The sequence below is a fragment of the Gymnoscopelus braueri genome, assembly GCF_963280865.1.
Source record: "Gymnoscopelus braueri genome assembly, chromosome: 7".
NCBI lineage: Eukaryota > Metazoa > Chordata > Actinopteri > Myctophiformes > Myctophidae > Gymnoscopelus > Gymnoscopelus braueri.
In genome coordinates, this window is record NC_137608.1 from 24,297,064 (window position 1) to 24,312,619 (window position 15,556).

Consider the following 15,556-nt stretch of genomic DNA (forward strand, 5'->3'; position numbering starts at 1 on the left):
GGTTTAAAAGAAAGCTGAAGTAGCTCTCAGCAATAGAATATCCAAATCAATTATACATCGAGTAGCAACTATGAAGTAATTACAGCAGATTTGTGGATTTTCAGTCTTCAAATGCCCCTCGTCGTTTTCAATAGGAATAGTGTGCGATAGAGTGCCAGGCCATTGTGGTCTGTGAATGAAAATAGTGTCATTTAATGTGTATACCCAAATAATGAGAAACAAGTAGGGAGGAACACGTTTTAGATGATTGTCTACCCAGCTTGCTACCCCCATCCCTACCACCCATCTCTCTCTCTCTCTCTCTCTCTCTCTCTCTCTCTCTCTCTCTCTCTCTCTACATTTTTAATTCCGGACTTTTACTTGTAACAGAGTATTTCTACAATGCCGTTTTGATACATTTTTCTGTATCCCTCCCGTGTCTCTAACTGCGGTACTGCCATGACAATTCTCTCCGTCTCTCTCTCTCTCTGTCTCTCTCATTGCGTGTTAACACTATCACAGAAGACGCGAGGGGGTGAATTTGGTTCATTTATTTTGGCAACGGTTAAAAGACGCAAGGAGAGTGCAAAAGGCCAGCTATCAGCAGGGGTTAGAGTTCATGTCGCTTCCACTGCCTCTATGCTTGCTCTCAACCCCTGCCTTCCCCTCTCTCCCTGCTCGCTTCACCTCCCTCCCACTGCGCGCTCGCTGTAGTAGCATCTGGTTAATGGTCCTCCTCCCAGGATTGGCTCCTCCATCTCCTTGGAACACACACACATAATAATAATAATAATAAAGTCTGATTTATACTTGGTTGTGCATCGTGTCGTTTCAGACATTGCAGATCTACAAGCTCGCGACGCATCGCGTCACGGCGTGTCGTGAGCTTGTAAGATCTTCTATTTTCGGTGCGCGACACCGGCGCGCAACTAAGTATAAATCATGTTTTTTTATGCTCTGCAGTTCTGCACTCGTGGGTCTTTTAGCTCATTCTATCTTCCAAAAAAAGCTTTTAAAAACAAAAAAATCTTGATAGAGAAATATTCTGCTGAGAATTGACTGCACCCACGCATTGTACAGTATGTTTGCACAATTCACTTTTCATTTGTACTCCGAAAATGTGTGCTTGCGCGCGTTAGTACGTACGCGTGTGTGAGTGTATGTGTGTTCATGCTCAAGCATGTGTGTATATATTATTGCGGGCGGACGATCTTGATGACAGAGAAACGGGGGGTCTCGTTCAGTGGAAGGTTCATGTACACTATACTCTCTGTTGAGACCTCAGTGGAGTCTCTCCAGCTGAAAGTTGTGCATTCACTTTTTGTTGACTGCTGTCCATGCCCTAAAGCCAAGGAGCAAATGATAATGAATCCCAGCTGTAATCTCTAAACGTGTACGGAATAATTGTCTCGTGGATGCTATCTAGATATGCAATTAAGGTATCTAATATGTAATTTATCTCATTAGTTTGATGGAAAAGGTTTTTGGGATTTTGTGGTGAGTGTGTGTGTGTGTGTGTGTGTGTGTGTGTGTGTGTGTGTGTGTGTGTGTGTGTGTGTGTGTGTGTGTGTGTGTGTGTGCTGCCTGCGGGCGGGCTTGCACACGTGTTTGCCTCCATCCCCCTGGATTCTACTTTGTAAATTCAAACTAGGTTTGCATGCAGCAAGGTAATCCTAGTGAATCAAAGACAACAGAGCCAGAGGGCTTGGCTGGCATGGGGGACAGCTAGCTCGGAATGCCATCCGCTGGACAGAGAGAGTTGCAGGGCATTCAGATTTAACCCGTCCCGTCCTAACAAACGAGCTGGGATCAAAGACTTAAGAGCGACGTTATTGAAGGCAGCTGGAGAGCAAAGGAGACGGGGAGGCATGCTAACGTTGTACTATTAATGTCAAGGCAGACGATAGCATACAAATAAGAAGAAGCAATTAAAAGGTTGTTCGGTGCAGGATTGCTGTCACATAGAATATTTTGTCGGTTTGCTTAGTTACCTGTTTTTATGAGCTTCAGAATTGATTGATATGTGAAAGAGGACGTTTTAGATATTGTCCAAAACTGTTACGTTTTAGGATTCAAAATCAAAAATAGCAGAAGTAGCAGATAAACAAGCTCAAAACGTGCCGCTTCGCGCCGCGTTTCGAGCTTGTAGATCTGCTACTTTTGATGCTTTTGTGTGACGCTGTAGTATGATCAAGCAGGACATACATTTACGAAAAAACACAAACAGTAAGAATATGGAGATAGGAGGTTTCTGCCCAACAGCAACGATATACCCTCAATGTTGGCTTGTACAATGGTTGTGATACTGGGACACTAGAAGTCAAGGACAAGCTCAAACGTAGTTTTCACGACATTCCTGACGTCCACCACCGTGGAGACTAGGGTTTGAGTCCGGCTTGGTTAACTTTGTGGTCGCATACCTGTGTCTGTCTCTCTATTGAAGACGGACGCGTAGTGATTGCATCGCTTAAACTCAAACTGTGATGCCTCCTTTAATCAAGCCAAAGAACGGATCATACAGTATACGTTGTGAAAGATGGGGTTTGGAGTTACGGGACACAACATGTGGCATGCCAAGATGCTCTGTGCATAAACATCATTTTGGCTGATGGTTTCTTTCCTGTGGAGACATCCAGATAGATGATCATATCATAGCAGAATGTTATCTGTGTGACTTTCAGTCTTTAACAATTATTTTAAGCCAATTGTCTCATTTTGTTTCGCTAATCTGTGGTATTGCATTAAGCCTTGTGGTTGTGTTGGAATGCCAAAAGCCTGGCAACGGTTCACTGACCGTGACAGCCCCTGCAGATACCTCTGGATTTCATCTAAAACTCATGGAAAATAACAGGCAAAGCCTCTTAGACCGGCTCAATTGACTTCTACCCAGAGGATCTATCTACTGTATCTAGCGGCGTTGTTATGGCTCCTATACTTATAGGTACGAATTAAACGAAACCAATCATCTCTTTAGTCAACTTTAGCTTTTCGTTGTTCCTGTCCTCACGTAGGGGACATGCTGTCTGATCTTCTGTTGCAGGCCAGAGGAAACGTGTTATCCAGATAACATTACGTTTGTGAATGTGGCCTGGCTCGGGCCGAGATTGAAACAATGCCGCTCCTAAGCCGCACTGAGCCCACCTGTTTGTTCTTTTGTAATTGGATTCTGCTTCATTCCATTTTCCTTAATGCTGCTGCATAATGCAGTGCACTGAGGGGACCGGCCATTACTGGCCAGGGGGGGACATGGGTCGGAGGAGGAGTAACCCAAGTCGCCTCCTGTTCTCGGAGGCCATCTCTTCAGGGCTCATGGTGCCCTTCAGAGTGGGTATAGTCGCCCACAGGCCAGAAGGATTGATGGCTGAGGCTGTTGTGGAGCCCTCTGATGGGAACCAGAATAGCAGGTGTTGATGTTACGGGCTGACAAGAACAATAAGCTGGCCCTCTCTGCAGCATGCTAATCCAAAATAAACGGGCACTGGTGCGGACGGCTGGGGTTGGGGTGCCTCGTGGAGGCCTGAGAACGAAGGGCAGCTACCATGAAAGGAATGTGGTGGTGCTGAAGCTGAAGCTCTCTTTTTGTAGCTGAGAATATGTACCGCTGCAGCACGACGCCACTACAGCGGCTATGCGTGTTTCACTGTTGCTACACTACAAGCTAGTGTTGATTTTGACAGAAAAGTTTGATTCAGTCATAGTCTTTTGAATCAAATTCCATTTAGTCATCTGAAATGTTTAGTATTTGTCTAGTTTTAGTTGACTAAATATCATAAGATTATAGTCGACTAAATCTTCAGTTGATTTAGTCGACTAAAATTAATGTTTGGCGGTGCCTTGATGGCGTCGTAATGGCTGATTTTACACTTGGTAGCATGCTGAAAATAGACGATCTAAAAGCTTGTTGTGAGCTTGTAGATCTGCTATTTTCAGCATGCAACCAAACATAAAATGACTTGTCTTTTAGTTCTACTGGATCTCTTCTCCACTAGATCCCTCACTAACATTTTAGTCTAGTTTTTATTTGTTGACAAAATTGTCAATATATTTAGTCTCAGTTTTAGTCATCATAGCTTAGTTTTTATTATTTTTTTATTTTGTTTTCGTCAGTGAAAAATGGTAGTCGACAAACATTTTTCGTCATAGTTTTAGTCGACGAAATCAACACTACTACAAGCTCCATTTTAACTCCCTAACTTGGCTTTAACTCCATAACAATGCAGATTTGAACAGTGTTAAATAGTATAGCAGCAGCATTGAGTTAATTGAACTCTGTTTACACCTATTACATGCTATTAAATACATACCGTATTTACTGCCTTCCCAAAGAAAATTGTATCAGTAGCCTAAAGTATATCATTTGTACGCGGCTATCGAGGTCACACTGTAGCACAAACAAACAGTGAACCGCGTTAGCGTTTCTGTAAAAAACGCCACCATTTGTCTTTTGTGTAGGAGGCGGACAGCCTGTTAATGAGTGGCTGAACATAGAAACATCAGATCGCCCCCCCGACATGTCATGGTGGCGGGCGGGGGCCTCCACATGCTCAGTGGCGTTTTCATCAGGGCCGTGCTTCTCCTTGATCAGCTGCCTCTGCTAAGTGGCTGGTGTCGATAGCCTTGACTCGGCTCTGCCCACACCGGTGATGAAGATAAGACATCTGGGGGTGTGTGCGAGTGTGTGTGTGTGTGCGAGAGTGTGTGTGTGTGTGTGTGTGTGTGTGCAGTGGTGTAAAGTAATTAAGTACATTTACTCAAGTACTGTACTCAAGTACAATTTTGAGGTACTTTTTACTTTTCTGGAGTATTTCCAATTGTTTGTACTTTTACTTGTACTCCACTACATGTCAGAGGCAAATATTGTACTTTTACTCCACTACAATTATTTGAAAACTTTAGTCACTAGTTACTTTCCAGATACAAATTATTATAAAACATACATTAACCACTTTAGCCCTAATTTATACCTAGGCTATTTGAAAATAGCCGATCTACAAGCTCACAACGCGTCGCATCGCGACGCGTTGTGAGCTTGTAGATCTGCTATTTTCAAACATTTTAGTACTTTTACTTTTGGTACTTTAAGTACATTTTGATACCAATACTTTTGTACTTTCACTCAAGTAAATTTTGAATTCCGGACTTTGACTTGTAACGGAGTACTTCTACATTGCAGTATTGATAATTTGTACTTAAGTAAAACATTTGAGTACTTTTTTTGTGTGTGTGTGTGTGTGTGTGTGTGTGTGTGTGTGTGTGTGTGTGTGTGTGTGTGTGTGTGTGTGTGTGTGTGTGTGTGTGTGTGTGTGTGTGTGTGTGTGTGTGTGTGAGTGTGTGCGGACAATGACATGACGAACAGATTGAGAGAACGGGAGGAGAGGAGAGGGCAGTGGAGTGAGAGAGAAGTAGGGCAGTGAGAGGAGAGGAGAGTGATGTAAAACTGTGCGCGTGCGTGCGTGGGTGAAGGAGCGAGGGAGGGCGGCCAAGGTTCATTAGAGTGTCGCCGGCTGCCTCCGCACCAAATTAATAAGGTTCTCTCTCTCTCTCTTTCTCTCTCTCTCTCTCTCTCTCTCCTCCTCTTCCCTTCCCCTGCATCTGCTGAATATGAGCGGCGATGTGAAAAAGAGCATCAGATCTCCAATCGCCTCTCCCGCGCACTGACTTAAGAAGCAGATTACAGCTGATGCACCGACAACATTAAAGTGGCAGCGGCTGAGGGTCGAGAGGCGAGCGAGGCAAGCGAGGGCTGGAGAGGAGGAGGAGGAGGAGGAGGCGAAACGAAAGACAGACAGACAGAGAGAGAGAGAGAGAGAGAACATGCGGTAGGCCGCGGAAGAGCGCTAGGCAACAAGGGGGGAGAAAAAACTCAACTAAACGAAGGGACGGTAGAGAGAGAGAGAGAGGAGTGCTACGAAAAAAGGAAAGAAAAGTACAAGCCAGAAGGAATAAGATTTCATCTCTCGTCTCGTCCTCCTTTTCTCCCATTGTCAAAATGAACACGTCCCCCTGGCTTTTCCACCGCCTTCTTCGTCGTTCTCTCTCCTTGTTTTCCTTTTGTCGAATCAAATGAATGCACGGCCACGCTGATTACATGCCCAGAGCACCGTGTGCTACGGAGAACCGTACGAATGTTAAAGAACAACAACAACGCAGACAGGAGGGAGAGATGGGGGGGGGGGGGTCAGTTTTAACCCATTCAATCCGGGGAACGGGTCTCTGTCGTTTTAGATTTCTTTGGCTATTCAAATTCAAATATTCATTTTAATTTTTTAAATAGTGAAAATATTGCTGCAAATCTTTGAATATATATATATTGTTACGAACATTGGTAACTCAAATCTTTGCTTCTGGGGGGTCCCTGGAACAGAATCGCGATTTTTCAAAAAATAGCAGATCTACAAGCTCATAGCGCGGCATAATTGCTATTTTTGAATTGCCAAAGAAATCTAAAATGACAGAGACTCGTTCCCTCGAATTGAATGGCTTAAAGGCAACGTGACTAGACAGTTCTGTCCTGGAAATGTGTTGGGTTTGTGTGTGCGTGCGTGTGCGTGTGCGTGTGTGTGTGTGTGTGTGTGTGTGTGTGTGTGTGTGTGTGTGTGTGTGTGTGTGTGTGTGTGCGTGCGTGTGCGTGTGTGTGTGTGTGTGTTGGCGTGCCGTGCGTGCAGCAAGGGCACCGTCTTGCAAGTCATTTGAGCTTTGATGAATGGATCTGGCCATGCTGACAGAAGAGCAAAGAGGGGACGCAGCTGGGAGAGGAGGGAGAGGAAGGGGGCCGGGGGGCGGGGCGGGGGAGGTGGGGGGCAGGTTAAGGATCACTGCAGAGGAGTTGACAGATCCCAAATGGTGGCCGTTGGAGAAATGCTTGGCTTCGCTGCTGCTGCCAGGGGGAACGATCCACACACAAGACACAAAATGGTGCCCAAAAGACAACTTTAGTATACAGTAACGGCTGCTCTGCTCTCAACGGTTTGGAGCGAAAGGAAGAAAAAAAAGTCCAAACGTAAATTTCGCTGTCACGAAACGAGTGTGGGAAAAAAGCAGCGCCCGAAGCTGCTCCCCCCATTTGATATGGGGTCTTGGCAAAGTGTATTTTTAAACCGTGTTCTCTAGGCCGTGATGGATGGGGTCTGCGCACAGAACGCGGTCCGACTGACTTGTGTTTGACCCAATTCTTGTCTACAGGAGACGGCACCTGGTGCCTCGCCACAACGCACATTAGTGGTCAACCACACAGGCGTGCACACACGCTTATATACAGTACACACACACACGCACACACACACACACGCACACACACACGCTGAGAGTCAAAAGTGGTATACACAGACACAAACACCCTTCCGCGGTGGATATTTTTAGGGGATAGGATGCAACCACTGTGGTTGCTAAACCTCTGCCTGCTGCCGGCAGACGCTCAGAGATTCACACCCCCATGGGTCTGACAGGAAAGGAAGTTACTTCCTGACAGCAACCACAAACCCGTGTACACGCACACACACGCACACACAACACCACACACGCACACACACGCACACACACACACACTATAAGCGTGCAAACCCTGTGTTGCTCGGGATGTCTTTTTGTCGAGAGTATCAGCGCGTTATGGAACAGGTCATCCAGGAACATACAGTACTTACAGGTTTGAGCGTTCCCCCAACTGTGGTTTTTGACATGCCATGCCACCTACAGTATAGCAGCTAGCAGCCATCAGGTGTGCAGTGTCTTAACGTTTCAAACCGTTTGCCTGTGTGTAGCAGAGCTCTCTGCTTGCCCCCGAGACAATGTCCCAACACATCTGTGAATGCTTTGCCGGTATCAGTGGTGGAAGAAGTACTCACATTTTTGTTTTACTTAAGTAAAAGTATCAATACTACAACGTACCAAGTACTTACCAGTAAAACTTTGGTATTAAAAATTGACTTGAGTAAAAGTACAAAAAGTATTGGTGTCAAAATATACTTAAAGTACCAAAAGGTCAAAGTACTCTTCATGCTGAATACCCCATTTCACAAGTTTTCAAATGTATTAGAAAAATATTTAGAAAATAGCAGATCTACAAGCTCACAAGGCGTTGTGTGACTTGTGTCGTGAGGTTGTAGATCTATTTTCAAATAGCCATAATATATAGGGCTGAAGTGGTTAATGTATGTTTTGTAATAATCAAAATCTGCAACGTAACTAGTAACTAAAGCTGTCAAATAATTGTTGTGGAAAAAGTACAATATTTGCCTCTGAGGTGCAGTGGAGTAGAAGTATAAAAAAACGGAAACAATCCAGTAAAGTAAAAGTACCTAAAATGTGTACTTAAATACAGCACTACATGTACATGTACTCCGTTGCTTTACACCACCAACACATCTGTGAATGCTTTGCCTGTATGCCATAATTCGTCAACCACCATGACTAACCCTACCAAATCCACTTAAGAGTCAGCATGACCGTAATTAAGTATATGGACGATTTCTCTCTCTCTCTCTCTCTCTCTCTCTCTCTCTCTCTCTCTCTCTCTCTCTCTCTCTCTCTCTCTCTCTCTCTCTCTCTCTCTCTCTCTCTCTCTCTCTCTCTCTCTCTCTCTCTCTCTCTCTCTCTCTCTCTCTCTCTCTCTCTCTCTCTCTCTCTCTCTCTCTCTCTCTCTCTCCCCTCTCCGGAGACAGACTGAGGGTTGAAAAACACAGTCTCTGTTAAAACTGTTGTGCAGAAATTAAAGCATGTTGAACACAAAGTGACCTCGTTGTAAGTGATTATTTGTATATCTCCTGTGTAACACGCTGATGTGTTTGTGTTTCAGCCTCCACCATCGCTGACGGGAGGAAAACGTGCCTGAAGCTCAAAGTTTTCGTCCGACCAGCAAGTAAGCCTTTCGCATGCGACCGAGGATTTTTGAATATAGCCTGTTGTTGAATGATGTGTCTGGACAGAAAAGCGTATGATGTTGACGTGTTCTATCTCTCTGGTTACTTCAGTGCCTCCTGAATGACCTCTTGCTTAATTGTTCAACATGTTCCCACTCATTTGTCACAACTTGCTTTTACCTGCTTTTGATATGGACAAGAAAATAATTTGACCAAACATTTTGTTGGAAACATGAACGGTATCATATATATATCACTGCTGCTGGACAGAAACCTTGTATCTCCACGTTTACTTAAGTTTGGTTTACGTTTTTTTTTGTCTTCATAAATGATGCCCTATTTTCTACTTCGTCGTATGACTGTCGCAGAAAGTTTAGGGAACATAGCAGATCTACAAACTCTCAAACATGTCACATTGTGACACGTTGTGAGTTTGTACTGTTAGTAGATGTGCTGTTTTCAGATCTATTTTAATAATAATGACAAGCCCAAAATAGGGATGCAAGGATGAAAGTGGTAAGTCTCTCAGTGAGTTTTATAAATGTTCAACTAATAAAAAGTATTAACAAGAGCTTGAAGTTGTGACTTATAAGGACACTGTTCGATCCAATGATAACACAGGTTCTTTTTTTCCCCATTTCCTGAAGAGCTAACGATGTTGGGACATACAAGGTTTCGGCCCGACCGCGTTGATATACAGTATATATATATATTTACAGTACACATTGAGTATAGATCTCTTAACACTGCATACTTCATGTGAATGTTGCCATGAGCTTTGTTGCTTGGAATGTTTCGATCTCAAGGCCAAGGGGTGGGAGGGGAGGGGTCAGAGGGGAAAGGGGTGGGGCTTCAAATGTCACTAACCTATTTGGCTTACCTCTAATGATCTCTTACTCTCCCCTATGTTTTCTATTGTAGACAACTGTGTGAAAACTATAGGCGTACATGACCGCGTTTTTGATGTAAACGACAAAGTAGACAATTCATTAGAACCACGAGGTTAGTATGGCTTCCTGCTCCTATGATTCCTGACATTATGTTTTCCATGCAATCTGTTTGTCCCTACTCTTTTCCTGTACTGTACCCCCCCGCCCCCATTTCTCTATGAGCCAATCCCTGCTCACCGGCTCCTGTCATGCACTTTCCTGCTCGCTTGGTGATTGGTCCCGTCCTTTTCATTGCATGGTGATAAATACATAACCCGCGTCATGCGTTTCTTGTCAAAACTCACAAACAGCTTTGTTATTCTTTGTGACCCTCTTGGGAATGTGCAACATTTTCAACGTTTTTTTGATTTGGTGTCAGTAAAGTCGTTTACTACACGGAATGCTGTTGCTGTTGCTTGCCAGCTGCTCGCCTCCGCTCCCTGTCATTCCCCATGTAGACTAACTGTTATTAGTCATTTCATGGCATCGCTTGAGCAATGTTTGCTGCACTCAGAACACATGGCATTATTACGGCTTCCTACATGAGTGTAACCCCATGCCACTGAACTGAGACCCCCCATGGCCTCCACATGCTGCCTCCTCACTGCCTCCCCGGACCCCCACCCACCCCACCCCACCCCACATCCCCTCGGACTGAAACAACACTGCCTCAATGGGAAAATACATCACCAACTGTCAAATACACATCAAAAAACACATTAATCACTTCTAACAGAGCGTTTTGAATTGTATTTGACATGGCATTAGTAATTATAGCTTTCTCCAAAAATGGGATTTTTCTTCTTTTTTTTTTTAAGTCTCAGATTCTGAGAATATGGCATTTTCAGTATTTATTCATGGCAGCGGTTTGGCCTGGTGTTCAGGGTTTATCACGAGCTGTCACCTCGCTGATCCGTGGGGGCGCGTGTGTGCGCACACACACACACACACACACACACACACACACACACAAGAATGCACTTGAACACATGCCACACATGCACACATATACACTCGCATACACGTACACTGGCATGCCCATACTGTGCACACACACACACACACACACACACACACACACACACACACACACACACACACACACACACACACACACACACACACACACACACACACACACACACACACACACACACACACACACACACACACACACACACACACACACACACACACACACACCAATGCACATGGCCTCAGAACAGGGGGTTAGGTTTTGATTTATTAAGGCCAGATCCCAGGGCAGTTTCTGAGCCTGTGACTTGCCTGTCTGTCTTCCACAACCTGTTTTTCTCCTCTCTTTCGCCTGTCCCTCTTTTTGCCTGCTTTTCTCGCCTCCTTTTTTCAGTCTCCTTGTGTGGCTGCTTTGCGGTGCGCTTCGCTACCTGCCTGCTTCTGTCTGTCTCTGCATATGAGCTTTTGTCTCCTCCCTAAACCCCACTTCACAGAAACGTATTCATTCACCTCTTATCTTATTTCATGTACCACATTGTGCCCCCAGAGTCTGATTATTATTCACATTATGTCCATTGCGATGTCCTCCACTTGCCTGTACTTAATCTGTTTGTCATGTGTGCCGTGCACGGTCGACCCTTTTTCCCCATGGTACCCGCAAACACATTGCAGTGCATAGGTACTGATGGTGAAGCCAGGCAGACAGAGGACATACCTCACCTTGTGTGCAAATTCATAATGTCTCTCACAGTGAGAGCACTGGCTTATAGGTTCACTGTCCAGGTCATGAGACAAAACAAACTCTGCTGGGCCTGGGTTTCGGTTTACGTATCCTGTTTTAAGAAAATTTACGAGTACAGGCCCAACCAGCTTACTGCTGCCCAGGAGTCAGCATATACAGAGGATCAGCTTACTGGGATAGCTTGTCTTTATATGGACTAGAACAGCGGCTCTACTGGTTCCATTTTATTCATGCCTCTTATCTGCTGTCTTACAGATTACACTAGGCACTGATAGTTATCACAAGAGTAAGGGGAATAGTACTGTACTGTGGCTTGACAAATGAATTGGATACTCTTAATAAAGTGCCTGTTGATACCGTTAGCATTGGCGTAGCATTTACTGTTGCAAAAACAACCCGTTTAAATTGTAATTATTCTTTAAAAAATCACACCCAGTGTGAAGTGGGCGGTGTGGTCACAGTGGTCATCACAGTGATGGAAGTTCACTTAAAGAAAAGTAATATTGTGGACCAACCATTGTACACCCCTAACTTAAAAAAACCCATAAATGTGTTTTTTTTTTAAAACATGTGTCATGTTTCACTAGCCAATCACAGTCCTGAATAGACTGTGATTGGCCAATCACGGTGCAGGGTTAGGGGGGTACACTGGTGGCCAATCACAGCGCAGGGTTGGGGGGGGTGCAATGGGTGGGGGGGGTACAATGGTGGCCAATCACAGTGCAGCGAATGTCGAAAAAAAAACATAAATGTGTTTTTTTTAAGTGCATAGTCCTATTTATAGGCTATGCACATGTGTCATATTTCACTAGCCAATCACAGTCCTGAATAGACTGTGATTGGCCAATCACGGTGCAGGGTTAGGGGGGTACACTGGTGGCCAATCACAGCGCAGGGTTGGGGGGGTGCAATGGGTGGGGGGGGTACAATGGTGGCCAATCACAGTGCAGCGAATGTCGATGTCCAAACCTAAAAAAAAAAGACCTGTGTGATATAAATATTTACTATTTTTTTCTTCTTCTTGTCATCTTTAGACGACACCAGTCATGAATCAGCGGAGCCTTCCCGAAGCGACGCAACGAACGCTGCGCCACACCTGCGGATAGCAAGTCCACTTCTGGCCGCACTGCTGGTCTGCCTAACAACACTCTTCACCTTATAGCGCCTCCCTCTTTCCTGGAGGGGAATTATACCTGGTGCGGCCTGAATCTGCCCAATGCTGAGGTTGCAGGGACAGGGTGGGATTTTTGGTGAAGTGAATTGGGGATTTACTGTAGATGGGACATCAGAGTGGGCTTCTCAAGGATCCCTCTATATATTTTTTGTTTTCATATAATATTTAAGTGGTCTTTCTCCGTCTGTGAGTTGAAAAAAAAAAAGAGAGAAAAAAAAAGCTGACGTTGGAAGTGGGAGAGACAGTTTCCCGCTCTTTAACCTCCAACTAAGATGCCAAATCCCCTTTTTTTGACACTTAGTGATTCTTGTTTTCCCGTGACTTTTGACATTTCTTTACGTCATGCCTACACCATGTCATTGCAGCACTGATATTTACACACACTCACCTGCACACACATGCACGCACGCATGCACGCACACACACACGCACGCATACACACACGTCACACGCACATGCGTACACACAGTTACCTATAGAAAACAAACCTGCCACTACACTAACACTCTATGGCAGTAGCTATATCGTATTAGGTTGTAAACCATAGCAGCGGTGCGCTGTAGGAAAGTAAAAGATTCTAGGTTGTTAGAAATGGTTGTTGCACAAGAAAGATTCAGATAGTTGTCATCGAGACTTCCCCAATAAGAAGCCTTTCCACCATCACCTTGCCGGGTTTAAGGGTTTCCTTTGCTCCTCTGCTTTATTGAAAGACAAACGAGTGATGGATTGTGTTGATCGTAGGTTATGAAACACACCCTATGTGGTGTACTGTATGTCCGTTGACTTCCAGAATGCTGTTGGTTTAAATTTCAAAAATAAAAAAAATCTTTCTGGTTAAACAAGGTCCAGACAAAGTGTGCATTAGGGAGAAAACATACTAGTCTTGGCCGGAGGGAGTTAAATTGGTTAAAACAGCCTTAAGCAACCTGTGGTTGCTCTGATGAGGGCATCTTGTCATTAGGCGTCTCTCTGCAGTGCGCAGAGCGTGCCGGGCCCACTCAATAAAACATTTCAAGGCTCTCGGGCTCCCACTGACTCACAAACAAAGTCAAATTAAAACTTTCTCAACAGACACTTTGTGGATAGTTACTGGGACGGAAGATCAATGTCTTTTGAAAGTTGATCACGCAATTTCACGGCCACACTCGCAGTGTCATTTTATGCTTTGTTCACTGAGTCAGTCTGTAATTGCTCTTTTGTTCTAGCTGAGTATTTGCCGGTATTAACAACACTCACATGAACATATTGCGTCTACAGCTTTCTCTTTGTCTCTTCCAGCCCCTGCTGAAGCGATTCAGATTCTAAGAAAAAGAAAAGAAAAACTGATGGAAACGGTTCAACTTAAAAATATTTTAAACATCACACTCACTGGCGCCGCAGACACGGTATTAGACATTTTTCATCTCTCTGTTTTTGAGATGGATATCTTTTTTTGAGGGAGGATTATAATTGTGGTCATGGGAAAGTACAGCAGTGAGTGTATCCGTGAGCGCACATTTCCGTGAGCGTTTTCACTCTCAAGCGTAACCACAGCCTTCAACTCTAACCTCATGCTCATCAAACATTAGTCAAATGGTCCTCACATTGGAGCAGCACAGCACCATGTCGAGTGCGGCCGACAGTCTTTGCAACGCCGGCTTGGCACCATTAGCCCAGCTGACACATAGCCCCAATCAGCTGAGAATGTATTATGTTAACCCATTAAGGCCTGAGGTTCCGATTCTACAAAATAATGTCTTCTAAATCCCAGCAGTTTTTTGAAAAAACGTATGTTTCTATATCAGTGGTGCTCGAAATTTTTCATGTCAAGGACCCCCAAAATGATATGTATTTGGCCGCGGACCCCCATCTCAAAATAGGCTGTTCCAGGGACCCCCAGAAGCAAAGATTTCAGTTAAAAATGTTTGCTTTAAAATAATAGATATTCAAAGATTTGCACACATTTTCACAATTTTTGAATAGCCAAAGTGTAAAATAATGCTTTTTTAGCTAAAATCAAAAAATGACACAGATGCGTTCCCGGTCTTAATGGGTTAAATGGATAAAATAACCTTTCACGTCGAGGCAGAGCACCGTTCAGTTTAGTTTGGCGAGGTTTATGTTAGCACTCGCATTCACGGGAGTTCACCGTGTGATAATGACATTCAGTTTCCTTCAGCTTTCCCACAGACCCACGCAGTGAATTTGCATAATGGAAGAAGTGTCTTTTTTATTTTTAATGGGAGGGACTTTTTTGACCCCTTCCCCCCCCCCCCACACCATCCAAAAAATAAAGAAAAAAGAGAGGGAAACGGACAGACGGATACACAAATTAACTTGTTGAAACAGGCTTTCCCTTCAGAGCTTGCCCATTGTGTGAGAAATGGGGAACCGATTGGTTTGGAAAGGTAGATAGAGAAAAGGAGAAATAGAAAAAGAAGAGGATCACAGGAGAGATTGCGGCTCCCCGGCTACCAGCTCCTAGTGTTACCGGTTTAAGTGACTCTTTAATGAGGTTCAAAATGACAGGCATGTGGACCCCATGTTGTGGCAAGGGGAGTTATTTCTGGTATTAAAAATAGATGGTGGAAGGCTTGGGGGGTCTCGGGAGGGAAGTGTAGATTTCACCATGGGGGGTGTGGGAGGGAGGGAGGGGGGGGTTTAAAGCGCCAGTGACCTTGCAGTTGGAGAGAATTGGTGAGTGAAGGAGACAGGATGAAATGAAAGAGAGAGAGATGCACTGAGACGAAGTGAAAGACATTGGTAGGTGGTTGTTGTGGGAGTGCGTATCAAGACAATGCAACACTAAACAAACAAACAAACAAACAAACAAACAAACACACAAACACACAAACAAACAAAAAAACAAAAATCACAGAACGCTATTAGGTTAATCTCAAAAAGCATAATACTGTTTTGTTTT

At 44.4% G+C, this 15,556-nt stretch overlaps 1 protein-coding gene across 2 annotated transcripts in view; it reads left to right on the forward strand.

Moving 5' to 3' along the window:
* Positions 1–14,937, forward strand: part of efna5b (ephrin-A5b) — a 126,776-nt gene extending 111,839 nt beyond the window's left edge. Inside the window, exons 3-5 of one of the 2 annotated variants that reach the window (XM_080432838.1) lie at positions 8,771–8,833; positions 9,756–9,836; positions 12,515–14,937. In XM_080432838.1, coding sequence (XP_080288964.1) covers positions 8,771–8,833; positions 9,756–9,836; positions 12,515–12,642 — 272 coding nt within the window. In that variant the 3' untranslated portion in view covers positions 12,643–14,937. The remainder of the gene's footprint in view (positions 1–8,770; positions 8,834–9,755; positions 9,837–12,514) is intronic. The other variant, XM_080432839.1, reaches the window with a different exon arrangement.
* The last annotated feature ends 619 nt before the right edge of the window (positions 14,938–15,556 follow it).